Below are 13,579 nucleotides of genomic sequence, written 5' to 3' on the forward strand. Positions count from 1 at the left end.
TTAATTCGAATAATTGATACCCGGAAATCGATGACGATTAATCGATTAATTGTGGACCTTTAATCTATTAATCGTTCATCGATTTTACCATCCCTAGGCTGTGACACAAGCGCTACTGAATGGGATGTTAAATGCTTGTGTTCCGTTGAAGATATAACTCCGCGTTCCCGACTGCGCAAGTAATGACGACGGCGTATTATGTTTGCAAACCATAACCAGGTTAAACGTGCGGTCCCGTGCAGCAGCGATGGCGCTACTCGCTGGCGGCCTACTACTGCGACAAATCCGTCAGGCAGACTCGGTACGTACTACTTCGGAGTGCCATTCAGCTCATACATCAATTCTAGTTCATGCAGTTTTATGTAGCACGCACAGGAAAAGCATCGTTATGTACGGTAACGGAGCTGAAATATAATCTTTCGCACCGCAGCAAATAATTAGGTGGCGAGTATTTAGCACTTTCCATGGTTTGGGAAAGTATTTTAGTCTCATATCCATTTCAGCACAGCTCATGACTTCATCCGGTGAAAGTGGCACGGGCCGTACGTCCGCACGTCCTATCTGTTCCTATGCTAACAAACGGGTTGACCCTCCTCCTGGCGCCATCTTGAAAAGCACGGCGCACCACCTATAGTTCGTGGGCGTTGCGAATACCAAATGAAGTGGGCGGGGAGATGACCGCCGCCGTAGCTCATTTGGTAGCGGATGGGACGCGTTATTCGAAGGTTGTAGGTTTGGTTCCTGGCGGCGGCAAGTTATCTTTTCGTCCACTTTACTTTCTTTGCATTTGCATAATATTCACTACAAATAACATCCCCTATACTTTCCTTGGTATTATTGTCTGGTAGTTCTCAATAATGTTTTAGGGCATGTTATGGTCGTTTCCACAAATGTGGTTTCAAGAGCAACATAATAATTTGGGGGGATGGGGGTTAAGTACGGAAACAACGATTAAATTGTGAGAGACGCCGTAGTGGAGGCCTCCGCAAATTTTGACCATCTGGTGTTGTTTAACGTGCACCTAAGTCTGAGCACACGAGCCTCTAGCATTTCACCACCACCGAAGTGCGGCCGCGGCGGCCGAGATTTGATTCCACCGCCTTATGGTCAGCAGTCCACCGCCGTAAAGACTGGACCGCCACGGCGGGTGATTTGAAATTCTTAGCAAGAAACTCATAGGGCAGCACATTTAATGTATATAATGCCAGTTTTTGTTTTTGTGCTTCACGCCTGCTTTTATCCCGCTTTCTTTTGTTTTCTTTTGGCGCACCAATGCCAACAATAATTCTGAGCGGTGTGGTGAAGTCGCACCTAAAACCATTTTCTAAATACTTTATTCAGGCTATCTTCCAAATTTCCAAGCTAGCATCACAACAATCCTTAAACCGATCTTTTACTAAGGTTCACGCCTTGTGCACTGCGAACTGCGACAAGTGCTCGACAAAATGGGGTTGACACAGACATGGCAAAACCCGGACCGTAAAACATGAGCGTACCGCTACGGCCGCAATGCTAACGGTTTGCTCTCTCTGTAATACTAAGCCAAGAGGTAAAATGGAATCATGATAATGACACAACAGCATTTTAATGGTTTATTACAAGCTACAATCATCTTAACAAAAGCCGTTTGAAGAGCGAGGTGGATCGGTCAAGAAGCTGCGTTATGCATAAATAAAGTAATCGTATAGAGGACTATGTGTGCACAGTACAATGCATACAGTTCACTCAGAAGGATGCAAAGTTATTAGAAATAATAATTTCCATGTATGTTTTATGCGGCTCAGTTTTCCGGAACGAGCTCCCACACTACCCGAAGCTTGTCATCTGCGACGTATTCTTCACGTTCCAGATAGTCCAAGCAAAATGAAACGCCCTTGAGGTATGCCCCTGCATTACTTGCTTTATCGGGTCTTGCATAGTACTCGGGATGGTATCGAGGGATAACCTCCTTGGTGCAATCTTTGTTTTGTGATGGGTGTTTAATGGTCAAGCGAACCTTTTCTTTGAACGGCCATTGAAGAACGTCGTCGATCATTCCCTTGTGCAGCTGAATGCGAGGATGCAGGTAAACGTGCTGTCCGACTTTCTTAAAATGTAAGCCTGGCCACAAGTAATAGCCAGCGATGTACACTTTTTTGTTCTCATAAATACTATCTCCTGTCGAAAAGGCCCTCTCCTTGATTGCTTTGAATCCTTCAACGACGAATTCATGTCGCTTGACATGGATTGTGTTTAAAGCGAGTATTTTTTCGGTATTTATTGCACTTGAATTGATTTGCTTCTCGCTGACCTTTTCTCCAACTATCCTTGAAACAGTTTCTGCGCAGTCGCTGCAGATTGTCCTCGTGGCACACTCCAACTCTTTTTGAAGGGTTTTCTTTAGCGCATTCATCTCATCACTGAAGAGCTCCCTAAAATCTGCTTTCAACGTGTCTCTTGTATTTTCTTGCACTTGCTCGACACTTCGCTTCGTGTCTTCCAAAGCATTTTTAAATGTTTCCTGTGAATTCATTATTGTGCCTGCAAGCTGCTGCAACCTTTCACCGTGGTCATTCAGAGTTTCCTGGATTGCTTCTGAAGAGGATGCAACGCTGATATTAATTCTGCCGGATATTTCTAGCAGTGCTTCTTTCATGGTAATCATGCAATTTGAAATATCATTAAGGTGGTTGCTTTGGACGTTATTTTCCTGCGTAAGCTGGTCTAGCCTCACTTTCATTTCACCTATGTCTGCATTCAAAGCCATCATCAATGCTTTTTCGCCAGTGGTCTTTGTTTGCGGATTGCCAGACGCCACAGACATCACGTGATCCCTGCACTCGCTCTGCATGTGCGCGAACACACTACTACAGTGCACGACAATCGAACATCTCGGGCAGCAAATTGAGTGGTGGTCACAGTCTTTGCAAAAGTGCTGGCTGAGCTCTGATGCAGGCAGTACTATGTTGCAACCACGGTCTTCGTTCCAGCATTTAACCTGGTGGAGAGAGAAAATGAACTCGTTTTCAGAGATATGTACATTTAGAAAAGCGTTTACAATTGATACCACCTCAATGTCGTTAATGTGTGAAGCTGCGTTTTGCAAATATCTTCCGACATTTAAAAGAGTGTGTGCATTAAGCAGATTAAAAAAGAGGCACTGATGATGTCGCATCACATAAAACAAACATGGATTCATCATTGGGGAAAATCTGAATTGCTGGCGGTCTTCACAGTCGGTCGCCAACATATCCTCGCAATGTGATCACAAAAATGAAGCCACAATCTCTACATAAAGATCGAGGCAGCTACGCACTAGTGGTGCGAAAACTGAGGAATCAGCGGAGCTGGTGGAGTTCATTCCTCTTTCCCTCCTCCTCATCCTCCCTTCCCTTCTCCACCCGGGGCTATCTATACTGTACATGGCTATGCTACGCTTCACTCTTTCCCCTCCTCCAGACACACCACTCCTCCGCACCCTCGTTTTCCGTTCCCACCCATTCTTATAATATACTATGCATGGCTATTCTATGGCTCACACTTTCCCCTCCTCGTCTCCCTACTCCTCAGCCTGACTTCCCTTTCCCACCTCTTGCTATACTATACTAAGCGTGGCTATGGTACGCTTCCTTTCTCGCTCTTTCTCTTGCTTTCCTTTTTTTTACTCTACCAATTTCTGTCTCTCTTTCTTTCGTCCGCTTTCTTCTCTCGTTCTCCTTCTCCCTTGCTCTCTGATATTGCTGCCACCTTTTTGTGTATGTTTCTTTCTATATATATCTTTCTCTCTGTAGTTCTTTCTTTGTCTTTATATCTCTTTATGTATTTCTTCGAATTCTTTCTCTCTGTTTCTTTTTCTTTCTATCTCTTTCTTTCCCTCTATTTCTACTCGTTCTCTCACCCATCAGAGTTATTGCATTCCACGCCGGACAAATGGGCGCGCGTGCTGTGGCAGCGAAGCAGGAGACGCAGGCGAGGACGAAGATGACCAAGAGAGCGCGGGACGGTTCATGATGATGATAAACTCTGTTCGCACTACCCGACACAACGAAAAGTTTAAAAAGCTGCGCAGCTGAAACAGTAGTACGGAAAATATTCAAAAAGTTGAAAATATATTAGTCACTTGAGTTGCGTTTAGCAGCGTTAACGACACTAATGCTGCGCCGCGCCTGCCAGTACGTAATATAATTTTCTTACCCTAGTGATGACGCTCATATGATGCTGTGTGCTAACGCTAGGACCCTGTACGGCCATAGTGACATAAGTATAAACGTTCTGTTAATAATGACACATTTATTCTGATAAATAATGGCCCATGACTGCACAGAGACCTAAATATTTTCGTTGTACAAATGCGGATACATATCTATTCTAAGGGTATCGGCTGCATCATACTAAAATGATGCCATATATGCATAGCAATACTGCCTAGCGTTTGTGCTTCTGCCCAGTGGCCAAGAAGCATTAACGTACGAGGTCTGTTAGAAAAGTATTCCACGTATCCTTTTTGCGAACACCTGATGGATATGAAACAAGCGCGCTTGCATCAGCCGACCTTTGTGCGCGTGTGCAAATTTTTTACCGCCAGCCGATAGCGCCAGTCGCTGGGACGCAGCGTTTGAGTGATGTAGTACGTAGTGCTCTCGTCGGCTTTTTTATTGCAACCAATATGACGGAGCGACTGGTGCAGCGCTACTGCGTCAACTTTCGCCAGAAACTGGGCGACAGCCAAATGGAAACCATTCGGAAAATACAGACGGCTTTCGGTGACGATGCTATGAGCAGCACACAGACTAAGAAATGGCACAACCGGTTAAAAGACAGCCGCGCATCAGTGGAGAGCGAGCCACGCTCCGGCCGGCCATCAGCATGCCGAAATGGCCAGGTTACTGTCGAAGGGAGTGCTGTGGTGATGAGGGACCGCAGTGTAACTATCCGACAAATTGCGGAAGAGGTGGGCATCAGCACTTTTATAGCGAAAGCTGTTATGAGATCGCAACAAGGGCCGGTTTTGTTGTCCGCCGCCACCGCCGCCGGTGTCCGTAACCACTATCGCTCGAAATAAGAAAAAAAAAAACGAAATAAAAAAAATATCCGAGATGGAACGAGGTTCGAACCTGGGCCCTCTGCGTGGGAGCCCAGCGTTCTACCTCAGAGCCATGCCGGTGCTTCAAATTACTTCGCAAAAAGACCCTTTACGGGCTTGATGTCGGGAAGTAATCACATTAACATATGTAATGTAGTGTGGCTACAAGATTAAAATAACAACCAGGAGTCACACAATGCGAATTCTGTAACCAAGCGTCACACAAAGCGAATTGCGCAACGAGAGGGTTTTTGAATGCTTCCAACCCATTACAAAGGGATCTGCCATTAATTCTTAATCGTCATCAGCCACAGCATCAACAAAATGCACGTGATGCCTTCAGATGGTACCTCGCTTCTCCACAGAATGACGAATAATGTCGTGGTGGGTGCTTCCCAACTTCACAAAAATTATAATTTGTGGCGTAGTTGCTACGTTGCTAGTGTACTTGACTTAGTAGCCGCAAGAGAGTTGATAACGGGGTCTAGAAATGCCGTTCTTCCAGCTTTCGCTGTGACTGTGCTGCGCTATCCGCGCAGGCCTGGCGTGTTTTTTTTGTCTGCACATTCTACTCTTACCGAAGATTGACTATATAAATAGAATTCCGGCGAAATTCGTGCCGAAGCTGTTCATGGTGGACCAAAAGCGACTGCGTGTTGAAGTCTCACAGGACATGCTGGATTCCACGATCAGTGACCCCGACCTAATGAACACCCTAATCACTGGTGATGAGCCTTGGGTGTACGGGTATGACTGGGAAACGAAATCCCAGTCGTCACAGTGGAAGCATTTCACGTCACCAAAACTTAAGAAGGCCCGCCAAGCGCGCAGCAACGTCTAAGCGATGCTGACTGCTTTCTTTGACTCCCGCGGTGTGGTATACAACGAGTACGCACCACAGGGTCAAACAATCACCAAATAGAACTACAGGAATGTCCTCCGTCGCCTACGTGATGCTGTGCGGCGCAAGAGACCGGAGTTGTGGTCAACAGGAAATTGGCGCATCCATCACGACAATACTCCTGCACATTCCTCGCACTTGATTCATAATTTTTTGGCGAAAGACCAGACTCCTGTAGTCCAACAGGCCCCTTAATCTCCTGATATAGCCCCCTGGGACCTCCGGCTGTTTCCCAAAATCAAAATGCCATTGAAAGGAGCGTGATTTCTGACAAGAGAGGACATTATGGCTGCAACGACAGCTGAGCTAAACCCCATTCCGAAAGAGGCCTTCTCGGAATGCTTCCAACAATGTTAGCACCGCTGGGAGAAGTGTGTGGAGTCCCATGGAGACTACATTGAGGGGTATTAGGTTTCCAGCGCTCCAGTTATGCCAGTTTTATTTTTCTTCGGCTCAAGGTCGGATACTTTTCTAACAGATCTCCTAGCTGGCACATTACCGGCATCTTTAAAAAATTTTGAGAATAAGTGTGGCTGTGCCAGCTGTAGAGCAAAGCATTTTGGTATTCTAGGAAATTGAGCATACTCTGCGGCACTTATCTTAAATACTCTGCTTCATGTAAAAGGCTGGTTATGCAAGCTGGAGGATCGTCTCCTAAAAGCAACACTGGATGATTTATGTGTGTACAGTACCCTAAAACTTTCTCGTCTCTGTCTTTCGGTATGGGACAAGGAATTAAAACATCTGCCACAGTTTGCGGGTTCCACCCCTCTGGTGAATGATGTGCATGTGTGCTATTCAAATCCGACGTCCAGTGGCGTCACGCAAACTATTGGTACGAAAGGTATCGCGACATTAAATACTTGTACGATGATGCTGTAGAATGCGGATCGCATATTTAAGTGAATTTAAAGCGAGTCAACGTACAGTGTAGCACATCAAGAGTAAATTAGTAAGTTAATTCAGAATAACGTGATTTACTGAGAATGAATCAAAGTAGTGTTGATTTTTGTGATTTCTTCTCGCACGCCTATTCTCGCCAAAATAATATTACTTCATACTCTGAATGCTAGTGCTAAATGCTTTATGTCACTTCGCATATCTTACCTTCCGTTTGAGCAGGTTCATCACAGGAAACTCCCTCCATTCGACGTCTTCTTCCACGACTAGATGGTTGTCGAGAGGGCAGCAGTGCCCGTCATCATGGCAGCACTGTTCGTAGCACTTCTTGCAGAAAACGTGCAGGCAAGGCAGAAAAGCGGTCACTCTGGTTACTAGGCCACACGCTGTACATATTCTGTTTGGTGGAATTGGTTCCACGAAGTCCAAGGCTCTCCAGTCCAACTCATCAGAAAAACCGACCAAAGTGTACCGATGCCTTGGAGTAGGCATGGTGAATGCAGCAGCCGCCTACTGTTTCGGTCGAGGCAACTCGCACCACTGGCCCCTCGGAACGCTGTGAATAATCTTACGCGGCAGACGTTTCTACGGCTACTATCATCGCACTAATAGCGCCCCCGTGAGGTGATCTGCCACGACGTCACACACGCTTCTATTATCGATAGGGAATGTGCGCATGCCAGAACTGTGCTTACAGAGCAACAGCCCGTGTGTTCAACAGCTCACCGCTTAAAGGACTTCTTTTAGGCCTTGATTAGTAACTGTAGGAGCAAGAAAGGTGTTTACAATCAGGCTTTTAAATAACAAAAAAAAAACGCCAGCCCTGCGCGGAAAGCGCAGCACAGTCACAGCGAAAGCTGAAAGAGCGGCATTTGCTTGCTTGCTTGCTTGTGCCCGTTTGTTGGCTCTTACCCACTACGGGGGATCGGCCATGAAACCGACGGTTAATTTAATAATATTTTTTAAAGAATGAGGAATAAATCCATTGCCGCAGGAATAAACGAAATTTTAAGAATGACTAGTCGATATGGAATAAGGAGGAGAATAATACCACAATATGAGAAACAATTACCGAATGAATGAAAGGAATTCTGGAGTATCAAATTTTGTTAAGGAATAAGTTAACAGGGAATTCTTCGTGTCTCACCGAGAAACTCGCATAGGGCTGAGCAGACGTTCCCGTTGCTGAAGCCAAGAGAAGACGCCCCAAGGAAAAGAATATTTTGAGAATTCAGATTAATTCTTAAGTTTCTGAATAAAATTTCGAAATGCTTTTTTCTATGCCTAATGAATCGACGGCAGGTAAGCAAGAAATGATCAATGTTTTCAGATTCCTGACAAAAATAGCACATAGGAGATGGCACCAGACCAGACCTGTATAAATAAAAATTAAGTGGGGGTATCCGGCATTGCAATTTTGTAATAGCCACTTCCAGTCTTCGAGTGGGACACCATTTATTATTCCAGCCGAATGAAAGATGACCATATTCGGGAACTGGTAATTTCATACTTTTGGCATCTTGAGTTAGAGAATACTTCCGAAATCTCGAATCAGTAATAAAAGCTGTATCAGGTACAATGGACAAAATAGGACCACCCAGAGACCACCGCGCGAGAGTGTCTGCCATCTCGTTTATTAGTATGCCACAATGACCTGGGACCCATACCAATCGCACTTCTAGAGCCCGTTCTAAGCTACTCTCTTGGGGCTACTAATACAAGTACACTAGCAAGGTACCCACTACGCCATAAATCACAATATTTGTGAAGTTGGGAAGCACCTACAACGCCATTATTCGTCATTCCGCGCAGAAGCGAGGTACCAGCTACATATCTGTAAGGCATTGTGTGCACTTTGTTGACTTCACGACTGATGACGAAGAAGAATTGTGGCTCAGTCCTTTGTAATGTCTTGGAAGCTTTAAACGGCTCACCAGTTACGTACATCGCATTGTTTGAAGCCCGGTCGCTATTTCGCTCTCCCACCATGCAATATAACATACGTTGACGTGAAAAAGAGAGAGAGAGGGGGGGGGGGAACTTTATTGAGACCCCGAGGAAATGAATCATAGGCTTATGCGCTTCCTTGGCAACCAATACAAGTGCACTTGCAAGGAACCCACTACGCTGTAAATCATCATAATTTCTGTGAAGTAGGGAAGCAGCCACTATGCCATTTTTGTCATTCAAAGGAAAGCCGTGGTTGCCGCTAAAAACATGTAAGGCATTATGCGCACTTTGTTGATGTTGTGCCTGATGACGATGAAGAATTATGGCAGAGCCCTTCGTAATGGGTTGGAAGCATTCAACAACCTACTCGTTGCGCTATTCTATTGTGAGGCGTGGTTACAGAATTCACGTCGTGTGACGCCCGTTTGTTATTTGACACTTCTATCACGCTATATTACATAGAGTAATGTGGTTCCATCCGGATATGAAGCCTGTATAGCGTCTTTTCGCAAGGAAGTTTCAAGCACCGGCATGGCTCTGATGTAGAACTCCCACGCAGAGGGCCCAGGTTCGAACCCCGTTCCATCCTGGAAAATGTTTCGTATTTCCTTTCCTTTTCTTATTTCGCGCGATAGTGGTTACGGACACCGGCGGCGGCGGACAACTACGGCGCGAAAAACGGCCGTTGAAATAATCTCATAACAGCTTTCGCTGTAAAATATCTAGTGTTTTACGTGCAGAAACCACGAATGATTCTGAGGCACGCCATAGTGGAGGGTTCCGGAAATTTTGGCCATCTGGTGTTACTTAACGTGCTCCGACACCGCACAGTACACGCGACGCTATCATTTGGCCTTCATCGAAATTTAACCGCCACAGCCGGGATCAACTCCGCGACTTTCGGGTCAGCAGCCGAGCCCCGTAAACAATATACAGCTGAGGCAGTCAAGAATTTACATAGTAAATACTTGAAAGAATACTGTCACGGGGTCGTGACGTCGATGAAGACAGCAGTCGACGTGTTCAAGATGAAACTCTTTATTTGGGCGAACTTGTGGCCGGGAAATGAAAACTCAAATTACAGCAATACACGCTGTACACTGATAGTGGTGAACAGGGCGTCGGTCGTCGATAAAAACTGACAAGCGGTGAAGCGTGTCGGCATTTATACATTTGCCGTCGAATATTCCAGCGGTATCGCTGGCTGTCGCGCAAGCTGTAGAATAAGCTCGGATGTTCGCGTCCGGCTTGCGCGCAATCTTAACGAAACGATCTACAATAATCGCGAAGCTTCTCGAACAATGAGGCGCGGATTGCGCTGAGCGTTGCTGACATTCTTTGTGGGCGAAAACCGAATTCAGCAAAAGTGATAATAAGAAAGGCACGTGGCAATGCCCCCCTCTGGAAAAGCATTGCCCCGATGCTTAAAACAGAACACGGGGGGGGGGGGGGAGGGTGTTGGCCAATGCATGCAACAATAAATGACAACAATAAGCAAGAAAGTGCAATAAACAATAAGGACAAGGATCTTTCTGAGAAGTAGAGGTGGCTACGGCAGCGCCATCTATTGAACACTCCAAGAACTAGAGGTGGCTACCTACTACTGCATACTACAGAGGAGGGACAGACCTACGCCCTGAGGAGCTTCGCCCCTAAAAGATTCCCACTTTAGTCTCCGATTAGCCTGCTTCACAAGTTGCTTATCATATGGTAGCCTGCAGCGATCACGGCGGCTTGTAACAAGGCAGTGGACTCAGCACATTGAGAAGCCCAGCTTTCAAGTTTGCCCTGTAGCTTGATCTACCTCACCAGGGAGATGATCAGCGTCCACTGTTTTCTGGACTAAGAAGGCTACCCACCTGCGAAGAATTGTGTCTGTTCTTAATAATGTTTATTTCTCTCTCTACCTCACTCTCAGCAACGATGAGTTTACAGAGAGTTGTATACGCGCAAAAACAGGTCAACGTCGTTACTACAACTGAAAGCATCTGTTATACACATCTGAATCCATTCACCCGCTTCCATAAGTAACCGCTGCCAATGTATTTGGTGGGCAGCCTTCTTGAATTACGTTCAGAATAAGACACTGTCTGGCTATTCCAAAAAAGTACTAGTTATTGTTCAGCAAATTAATGCGCTTCTTATTGTGCGCACTTCATTTTAACGCCGCGAGTTTTCGCAGGCTTATGATATCGCGTAACAAGGAGGCGAGTTTATGGCAAACCGAAAATTTTTGACGAATAGCAAAAAAAAAAACCAATGACCAACAATATGCCGTATTGAAAATAGTTTATTCTTTTTTTTTTTCTTTTTTTTGACGTAGTCGTGCGTAAGTGGTCATTACGGGGTGGATCACTTACGCGTCATTTGTTGCGTCGTGGAGCGATCACGTGCTGCGAGCATGAACCAGAAAATGTCAGCCAATCAGTAACATCTAACGATCTACACGGAAGCTTACACAGTTTACGTATCGTGTTTGCTTGGAGGAGGCGGAGGGAAGGAGTAAAGGGCCATCTTCACCACCTTTCCCACCACCCCCCGCCCAAGCTGGCAAAAACTAGGAGGGCAAGGAACGACACCTAGTATATAAATTCGTACTCATTCATAACATTATATACACAGCCAGCTCAGTGTGGTTTCCATAAAAATTAATCGGCTGAACTTGGTCTTCCTCTTCAGAAAGACTTTAAATTAGAGGGTTCTTACCGTAAAAAAATTGGCACGAGGCTTATTCTGAAGACTTCTGCGAAGTACCTTGCTTTATCAGCCACATGTCTTGTTTAATAAGTGAGAATTTAAGATACTAAAGTCAAAGCGTGTCCTTCATGCACACAGTATTTACAGCGCCAAACTGAGACTGTAAAGTTTGCAGATGGAATGCTCAGATGAAGAAAAGGTTAAATGTGGCTGTACCTCATACAATTGACGGTATTTTTTTATAACATTATTAATCACTGCTATGTTGTCGCGGTACACGGTGACCCAGCCTATACAATCTGTGTGTGCAGCTTCGTCCGTGATTTCAAATAGTTTTGAAAAATTATCCCTCTATTATAAAGAATGACGTCATATTGAAAGCAAATGTTCCTTGCTCTCTCTCTCTCTCTGTATATATATATATATATATATATATATATATATATATATATATATATATATATATATATATATATATATATATATACATTGTGAAGAAACGACACAGAGACAGCACCCTTGCTGCGGGCAGACTGTTCTATTTCGTCGTCGTCTTCCTTCGCTTCGCCCTAGTTTCCGAGCTTCTGTGCCACTCTTCGTAACTACAGAATGTGAGAAGAGCCTGCACCACTAATGTCTTCGTCACTACACTCGGCCACACTGCAACTGGTCTACTTCTGCAAGAAAAGCGCGTCAGACAACGTCACGTTTGTCGACGGACGCAGTTCTTCATTCGCGACACATGCACAGCAAAGTTATTTCGTTTTCTCTTGTCCGTGCGCGCATCAGAAGCCGTGGATCGTACTCGCCACGTGTTCTCTCCTAAGCGCTAGGAAATAATGAACGGGCTTTCGTACTTTGGGCGCAGTTTGTCTGAAAACGATGGAGCACATCGCTGCAGCCACACCTCGTCGCCTATACTATATTTCGGCGCCGGATGGTGGCGTCGGTCGTAGTACCGCTTTTGCGCCTGTTGAGCATGTGCAATCCTCCTGCGCGCCTCCATACGGATTTCGCGACAAAGGGTCTGGCGTGAGACGGAACGCCCAACTTTGACGGGAGTGTCCAAACCGAATGTAGCATTCAGTTGCGGGAGCTAGCCGTAGACAATCTCGTAGGGGCAAGTTCCTGCAGAGCTGTGTGCCGCCGTGTTCACTGCGTATGCAGCCGCTTGAAGATGATCATCCCAGTCAGCTTCCACTCGTTTGTGATTCTTAGAGTACGGTGCGAGTCAAGCCTAGATAGTCTGGTTCGACCTTTCCGTCAGTCCGTTCGCCTGTGGATGGTATGCCGACTAGTGATGCAGAACTATCGATGGCACTCTTACTTCAACAGCAAGAAGTTTCAGTCACTCATATCCTCCAGGGCATACGTTACCACGAAAACCGATTCACAGACGTACTCATTGGATTTCCTGGTTCGGCGCATGACGCCCGGGTTTTCCGTGAAGGCCCTTTTTTTTGAAGAAGCAGCAACAAAGTGCTGTAATGGCTGTATTCTGGGGGACTCTGCTTACCCGTTGCTGCCTTGGCTCATGGTGCCTTACAAAAACATTACACCATCTCCCGCTAAAGGGGACCATGAGGCGATGCGAAGCCGGAGCACTTGCACGATCGCGTTCCGTTGGCGTTCGTTGGGCATGCTACCCACCTCGGATCGTTATTAACGGTGTTATTAACGTTGTAGACGAAGGTGAAACGGTTAACGAAGGTCTTTATTGAGTAGCGTGTAGTACTTGAGGTGTGCACTTTGCTTTGATGAGGATGGCTTTGTGGTCGCTGAAGTGAACCGTGAGGTTCACTTCAGCGGTGCAGTAGGTGGATCTTGAAATTCGCGCTGCGCTCTACCCGCTTAGAGGAGGAGAGTAGCGCTTGCGCCGCGAGAGCAGAAGCGAGAACGCAGGGGATCCGCAAGCAGGGGCTGGTAGAGAAGTGGAGAGAGTAACGCGCAGCTCTTGGAGAGAGGGAAGGAGGATAGTTGCGCATGCGTACCGCACACGCACCCGAAAGGCCGCCATAGGGATGGTAAAATCGATGAACGATTAATCGATTAAAGGTTCACAATAATTC

The 13,579-nt window shown here is 45.9% G+C and overlaps 1 protein-coding gene across 1 annotated transcript; it reads right to left on the reverse strand.

The window, feature by feature from the left end:
- Positions 1 to 1,555: 1,555 nt before the first annotated feature.
- Positions 1,556 to 7,414, reverse strand: LOC119374434 (TNF receptor-associated factor 6-like). Its single transcript, XM_037644524.2, has 2 exons — positions 7,071 to 7,414; positions 1,556 to 2,977 (listed from the first exon to the last, which is right to left on the reverse strand). The coding sequence occupies exons 1-2, from the start codon at positions 7,353 to 7,355 to the stop codon at positions 1,781 to 1,783; spliced, it is 1,482 nt and encodes a 493-aa protein (XP_037500452.1). The 5' UTR covers positions 7,356 to 7,414; the 3' UTR covers positions 1,556 to 1,780.
- Between the last annotated feature and the right edge of the window lie 6,165 nt (positions 7,415 to 13,579).

Source organism: Rhipicephalus sanguineus, chromosome 11 (assembly GCF_013339695.2).
Source record: "Rhipicephalus sanguineus isolate Rsan-2018 chromosome 11, BIME_Rsan_1.4, whole genome shotgun sequence".
Taxonomy (NCBI): domain Eukaryota; kingdom Metazoa; phylum Arthropoda; class Arachnida; order Ixodida; family Ixodidae; genus Rhipicephalus; species Rhipicephalus sanguineus.